Source organism: Uranotaenia lowii, chromosome 1, assembly GCF_029784155.1.
Source record: "Uranotaenia lowii strain MFRU-FL chromosome 1, ASM2978415v1, whole genome shotgun sequence".
In the NCBI taxonomy this organism is placed as follows: Eukaryota; Metazoa; Arthropoda; class Insecta; order Diptera; family Culicidae; genus Uranotaenia; species Uranotaenia lowii.
The window spans coordinates 141,477,499-141,485,148 of NC_073691.1; the positions used below are offsets into that span (position 1 = coordinate 141,477,499).

General features: G+C 44.7%; 1 protein-coding gene across 1 annotated transcript; it reads right to left on the reverse strand.

The window, feature by feature from the left end:
* Positions 1-1,122: 1,122 nt before the first annotated feature.
* LOC129737989 (uncharacterized) lies at positions 1,123-2,526 on the reverse strand. Its single transcript, XM_055729163.1, has 4 exons — positions 2,222-2,526; positions 1,929-2,146; positions 1,252-1,856; positions 1,123-1,206 (listed from the first exon to the last, which is right to left on the reverse strand). Exons 1-4 carry the CDS (start codon positions 2,524-2,526, stop codon positions 1,123-1,125), a joined length of 1,212 nt encoding a protein of 403 aa, XP_055585138.1.
* Positions 2,527-7,650: the final 5,124 nt, after the last annotated feature.

Consider the following 7,650-nt stretch of genomic DNA (forward strand, 5'->3'; position numbering starts at 1 on the left):
ACAGATATATCTTGATCTGGCTGGATCTGCTCCGAAGGAGGACCCCTTCGTGGCCCCAGTTCCTCGACTATTATTTTGGGTGGAAACCGCCAGCGAGCGAATTCGAGCCGATAAGTTTCGGAAAGCGTGGGTGAATCCGCTTAACCAAGAATCCCGGAAAGTAACTTAACCTCACTAAACCAAGGTAGTAGGACGGAGTGAGCGCTCATGAAAAACGACCACTGCCGAGGGGGATTCTCATATCTATCCATCGTCGCCATTTCCGAGGGTCTATAGACAGATGAAATGGAAACGATAAACGGCACTTCCAAGTCGAGCTACAGAGTCTCGCTAGGCGGAGTCCTAACAGCAACAGACGACCTGAGACTTCCCTGCGATCATGCGCGATAAAATCTTCATACATTTTAAGCCATGCATATAGAGTTGTTACAGTTAAATGGATTAATATAAGTAGTTACGATATGATCCTTGCTATTCCGATACCGATCGTGAACTATGGCTCAGCTGTTTGTCTGGAGGGCGGATACAGTCTTCTTGCATACTAGGGAAAATAATTATTGTTGAATTAATTTTTCTTATCGGATTTATTCCACTCTGAAAAGAGGTTTCTATGAGTTGGCTGAGTGACAAACTGACAATATAATCGTTTTGCCATTGACTAGCATAAGCAAGGTTTACCACATACTTAAAAAAAAGTGGGTCATTTTATAAACTCATAAAAAGCGTAATTTTCTGGGAATATTAATACATAATAATGTGTAAGTACCTATTTCATCCTCTAAAATTGTTTCGAAATCATTGAAATAAAAACAAGGCATTTTGACTGAATTAGGATTAACAGACTGAATAAACGTAAACAACTAAAAAATTATCAATAACACCCTGTATGAGATGGGAATCGAACCCATACCGTCAATGGACTTGCGATTACCTAGCGTCTCACGACGCTAACCGATTTAGACGTAATACTTTAGAATGGACAATATGGTTGAAAATGATCAATTTCCAGTGTAAGTCTGTCATTTACTTGAATTAAACGATGTTTCTTCATAAAATATATATTCACGTCATGTTACAAGATGTTCAAAGAAAGTTATTTCGAGAATCGTTGAATTGAGAAATTCAATGCAACATGGTGAGTGGATGAGAGTTCACAATCATTTCGGCTTCGGAAAGTAGTGTCTTGAGCGCTTCGTCATCGAGCTTCTGATTGTGTGATAAAGTTTTAAAAGCTTCTTTCACGGATCTCACCTTTCGCTCCCAGACGCCACCCATATGTGGAGCAGAGGGCGGATTAAAATTCCATGCCGTATGGTTGTTCGTGAAACATTTCGCCAGTTGTTTGTTGATTTCTTTCGCTTCCTCTGCTAACTCTCGGGATGCGCCTCGGAAATTGGTTCCGTTATCGCAGTACAGTTCCTGAGGAGGACCATGTTTGGCTATAAAGCGTCGTATTGCCATTTTGCAGGAATCAGCTGACATCGTATGTACCACCTCCAGATGTAGAGCCCTAATGCTAAGGCAGGTAAATAGCGCTACCCACCTTTTCTCGTTACAACGACCACGCTTAACCAACAGTGGCCCGAAGTAATCTAAGCCGGTGAACGTGAATGGCCGAACGTAGGGTTTAACTCTGGGTTGAGGAAGTGGGGCCATTTTAGGAGCGCATGGTTTGGCCCGGTAAACGCGACACCACATACAACTTTTGATAGTTTTCTTGACGGTGGCCCGCATTCGAGGAATATAATACTGCTGCTTAAGTTCATTGAGCACCGTTTCAGTGTTGGCGTGCCCATATTTCTGATGGTAGCGCAAAATAAGAAGATTGGTAGCAGGGTGGTCTTTTGGCACAATTACTGGGTTTCGAAAATTAAAGGAATAATACGAAGCTTCAGGATCGATTCTGCTCATTGACCGAAGAACATTACATTCGTCGAAAAAAGGGGATAGTTTTGATAACGGACTTCTTTTAGTTACATGCTTCCATTTTTGTGACGGAGACTTCGAGTTTTTCTTCAGCGTTGCTATCTCTTCGGAAAACTCTTCTTGCTGAACAACTCGCCATAGAGCCGCTTCAGCTGCAACATAATCCGCTTGATTAAGAACGACGAATTTCAAATCTGTATCAGTACGGTTCTTTGTGCGACTACGATGAACAAAATGGTAGAGGTAAGCGAGTTTTTTAATCAACTGATCCCATTGCGAAAATTTACTGATATACGTTTTACAATATTCAGTTTTCAGACGATGAACGTGTACGGTTCGTAATTCATCTGCTGGAGCTTCGGAGGGTTGCTTTCTTTTCGGCCATTCTTCGGACGGCAGAAGCAGGAACTCAGGTCCGTTGTACCAAAGACTGTCAGGTTCAAAACTAGGACCATCTCCCCATTTAGTACCTTGGTCCGCAATATTGAGGTTAGATGGAACCCAATACCAATCGTCTACTGCCGTAAGTGCCAATATCTCAGCTACACGAAACCCAACAAATTGTCGGTATTTCCGGGGATCAGCGCGCAACCAGGCCATGACTGTCAGGGAATCCGTCCACAAGAATTTCCGACAGATCTTCAGAGAGTGATATTCGACTATGGACTTCATTAATCTGGAACCAAGCACCGCAGAGCATAATTCGTTGCGAGGAATTGATTGGGGGCGTAATGGGGTGACTTTAGTTTTTGCAGCTACTAAAGCGCATCGAGGAATATCGTCATCAAGAATCCTGAAGTAAGCGACGGCACAATAGGCCAACTCGCTCGCGTCCACAAAGACACGGAGTTGTAATGACGGCGGTAGCCTGGAAAGTAGCACCGCGGGATTTTTACCTTATCTAGATTCGGGGCCAGCCTGATCCAACGCTGCCACATACCATACTCCTCATCGCAGATTGGATCGTCCCACTGCACTCCAGAAAATCATCAAAGGTGGCTTTATGGATGTATCCGTTTCTTAAATACTCAGCTATCTGGTGATCAACCTTTGCCTTCAACTCTGGATCTTTCAGCAGACGTCTCTCGAAGCAACCGTGGCGTCGCACTGCCATAGCGTAGTTATCGGGAAAAATAGGACAGTCACTTTTCCACAGTAATCCTGTTTGAAATTTACCGGAAGATGTGCGTATCGTCGTGGTTTCCAGTATCCGTCTTGCTCGCTGATCCTCTTCTGATTCCGGAATGTTGATCCCAGAGAGCAACATGTTGTCCGCCTCAAAATACTGCTGAACCAAATCGTGAACTTTCTCGATTCCACCGCACTCACAAGTGTGGACGGAAATACTGCCGCTCGTTTCGAAAAGTCGTCTTCCTCCGAATATAGTCCAACCAAGACGGAATTTGGCTCCAATTGGTTCTCCGTCGCCCCGCTCTCTTTTCTTCAACGCAAGATTAAGTTTAGCGTTGTCGATTCCTATCAGGATCCTCGGTGTGGCCGACTGATAGCTGCTGATAGGTAGGCCGTTGAGATGAGTATAACGCTGTTTCAGTTCATCGTAGTTTAGGCTTTGCATCGGTAGGTCGAGATTCGAGACTGATCGCACATTCGACATTTGGAAGATGTTGTCGTTCCCAACTCCGGAAATACCAATATCCACTCGACGCGAGGCATTCTCTTTTCGGGTAACTTGGCTGGTCCACTGCAGGCAGAGGGTTCTTGTCTCACCAGTTAGGCCCAGCTGATCGATCAAATGATCATCTACGAGCGTCAAATCAGAGCCGTCGTCCAGGAAGGCGAACGTAGTTACGGATTTCCCATTGCCGTGAAGGATGACAGGAAGGATTTTGAACAGCGTCGCTCCATGGTTTCGGTGGTTACGATGTGCTGCTACTGAATATGTTGGACCTGATTGTTCTCTGCTATTCGATGAATTTTCTGACACCGGGTGGAGAAGTTTATGGTGAGCTTCCGTACAGCTGTTGATCCCGCAAGGCTGTTTGGTGCGGCAAGGCCATTTTCCATGGGGAAATAGGCAGCGTTTGCACATGCCGTTGGCAGCAATAAACTTATATTTTTCTTCGAGAGACAATTCTTCGAACTTCCTACAATCTTTTATCTTGTGACCATTACTTTTACACATTAGACAGGGTTTTGGTTCCGACCTGACCTTTGCCGGCTCTTCTCTAAACGAAGGACGATCATTACTGGAATGGATGTTCAAAAACCCAGCTTTTTCTTTCTTCGCTGAACCTTTTGCATATCGGTCTTTAGGCATCGTTACCCTGCATGCTGCAGTTCGAAGGGATGAAATAAAGGAGCTGAAATCAGTCAGTGTCGGCTCCTGTATATCCGCAAGCTTATGACCCCACTGGAGGAGTAGATCTGACGGTAACTTGGATACGAGCTCTGCGAGAAGAAGAGGGTCTGCTAGATAGAAGTGCAGTTTCGCGGATTGCATATAGGTCACAAGATTTCTCACTTCTCTACCAAATGCCACAAGTGTATCCAATTTGTTTATGTTGGGTTGCGCTGTCTTTTGTATTCTGGTCAACAAACAATGGATCAGAAGATCCGGCCTACCGCATTCGTCACGTAGTACACTGATGATTTCCGGAATCGCATCGGGAATCGTTAAAATACTTAGCACCCTCTCGCGAGCACTGCCGACCAGACTTTTTTGAAGCCTAGCCAAATTTTCAGCTGGTTGGATGCCACACATAGTCGTCGTGGATTCGAATGCGGCTATGAACATCGGCCATTCGAGTGGGTCGCCGGAAAATTGCGGAAGATCCTTAGAGATTACCTGTCGTGCGGCTAGCTGTTGAGCGGTGATCGTTCGGTTGATAGAAGAGACGGCTCCAGTGTGCGGAAAGTTCTGTTGATCATTCGTCGGATTTCTCGCTGATGCTGGCGGTTGTTGTTCGGTGGCTGGCCAGGAATACTGTTGACCACGATGAGGTAAGTGGGAAGGGTTCAACGTTGAAGATGGCGGATATTGACCGCCGACCGGATAATTCATCGATGGTTGAAGTTGAGGTTGGCCTTGGTTATACGGATACATGTACCCGGGACCGAGTGCGGGATAGGCAGCATTATTTGCACAGAATATTGGGCCTTGAGGAAAACTCAAGCCGGCGTTAGCTGGCTGAAACATCGCAGTCGGATGTACCGGAATACCAGACACAGGTGGAACTAGGTTCTGACTTGCTGGCGGCAGACCTTGGGTGGCGAAGTGAGGGTTACCCTTTGTGCCCTGAGCTTGAGCTGGGGGAGGGTTCCTTTCAAATACGCTGGGTAGTTGTGCCTCAGTGTTTGGCAGATCCTGTTGACCGGTGGGAACAGCTGCATTATGTTGTATTGGAGTTGAAGAATGCACGTGCTCACGCTGTTAGTTAACCCAGTGGGTCACATTACGTACACTGCGATTTCCGAAGCTGCATTCACTTCCACCGCGCGATTCATCTTGAGCTATCTCTGCTTCCAGCTCGTGCTTCTTAGCCAGAAACATCCGTTCTCGTTCAGCCTTTTCTTCACGGATCCTGTCTTCCAAAAGCTTCTGTTCTTCTAGCTGCTTAAGCCGGAGACGAGCATTAGTCCCCAAAGAGATGATTGAGCCAGCTCCGGGCTTGTTGATAAGCTGCTTAGCACTGTAGCCGGTCGGGTTGGCGATCGCAGATACTCGCTTCGGTTCGACAACCAGCATAACACTTTCGTTCGGTCGCACTGTGGTAGTTTCAGAAGAGTTCTCTGGTGCATCTCTATCCAAATCGACTGCTCGGTTAGCAGCAGCACAGCTACAACATATCCAACTGCGGTTTTCTACCGAGGCATCCACTCCTGCACAACTGTAATGCTGCCATTGTGAACATTGATCGCAGGCAACCATTGTCTGAGCGGAATCTGGTCTTTTACAGGTCACACATTGTGGGAATCTTCCAACAGACTTACTACAACACCTTCCGGATTCGGGGCACTCATCGTAGCAATTATTATTTTCGAGCTTGTTGAAAATTAAAAAACTTTCCGTAGTCCTTTTAACGAGTGACTCGACTGTAAGATTTATTAAAGGGTGTTAAGAATATTAGTTCATTACAGATTCTATTGAATTACTTACAAATAAGTTTTTCTTCAATGCAGCATATAATAATGCCACGTGCCGGAATCTAGGTTCTACTTGTGTGTAGCTTTTTATGGTTAGCTTTTAGGTTCAGAAGGAACAGAGTTCTACAATCAATAGAATTGGTTTAGAGAAATGAAGGGATATAATATTATGAGATACAAACTTTATAATAATCGGGAAATTCGCCAAAACTACTCTGATACAATCTTCGAAAACTAATCGCTTTTGTGACCACCACTACAGGAAATGTTCTTCTTCCTAGTCGTTTACAAAGATTAACGCGCTTTCTGAGTGGCGTCGGCGTCGGCGTCGATTTCTATTTTTCCCGGTTGCCAGACGTGCTGACAATGGTTTCAGATTGATTTCTGTGTAATTCGTATTGGGAGAATTTATGACAAACGCTAAAGTGGTTTTGTTGATTCTGAATTTATCGATCTGGAAGCAAATTCATTTTTCATTTTTGTCAAAACTGTGCCAAAATAAATTGTGTTGCACCGGTGCTATCACGATAATTTTTTAAAAGTTGAAAATTAATCAACTGTTCGTTTTCAACATCTTCTTCGAAAATGATGTTTTTTTATTGAGAACAAACCAATTTCTCAACCAACATATACACCCAAAATTCAGCCTCTGTGCCAATGGCGTGTAGTCAATTTCATAGCATCATTGGTACAAGAAGATAGCGCGACCGGCACTGATTCGATTTGCGCCCACCGGCATTAACCTCCCAGCGCAACCGAATTGCGTATGTCTGAATGAAACAAAATAAAAACGTTTTCGCGTCCCTCCCCATCGCATCACAAGCCGAAGAAGGATGGAAATAAATACCGGCCAACACCAGACAGCCAGCGAACCGAGCACTGTACGTGTGAATGTAGCAAAAGCAACAACAAAAACATTCCTTCAATTCACCGGCAAACAACACCGGCCAAGCTGCCCGGCTTTAGCAGCTGTGTATATGTAGCGTGTGTATGTAATAGCAGGCAGTGAGCAAAGCACAGTTCTCATTCAATGGGTTTCCCGTTCCTCCACTCCCGTTCCCTTTCCCGTTTCCATCTTAAGACAAAGGAATGCATTGAAAGGAAGCCAAACGCCGGGAAGCCGCCGTTGTACGTTTTTTATGTGATTGATCGGTAACAGAAAGCCTATGACAAATATACCTCCTCCTGCATGAAGCTCGAACAGTACACTGGTTACTGGTTAGAATGTCGGACTGGCAAGACGATACAATTGGTGATTTGAGTTCGATTCTCACTACAACGCTGTGGTTTTAATTTTTATTTTCTTGTTTCTGGGATGAATTATCTAATAGGAAGGAAATCCCATAAAATGTTTTTCTTGTTTCGCTTGAATGTAGTGGTCATCATTTTGGTTGGGAGCCGAGTCCTTATGCCAGTTACGGTTTTTCAAACATACCGTCTTCGGCACATTGCACATTTCAGCGCATTATCGGCACAGAGATTTGCTAAATAGGCATTGGATTTTTGCAACCTCTTCTTTGGGTGTAGGCTGGGTTTACTTTTCCTTGTAGTTTAAGGTTAAGCTCGTTCAACTTTGCTGTGATATCCACCATGAAGTAGAATCTCTGCAACCATTCTTCG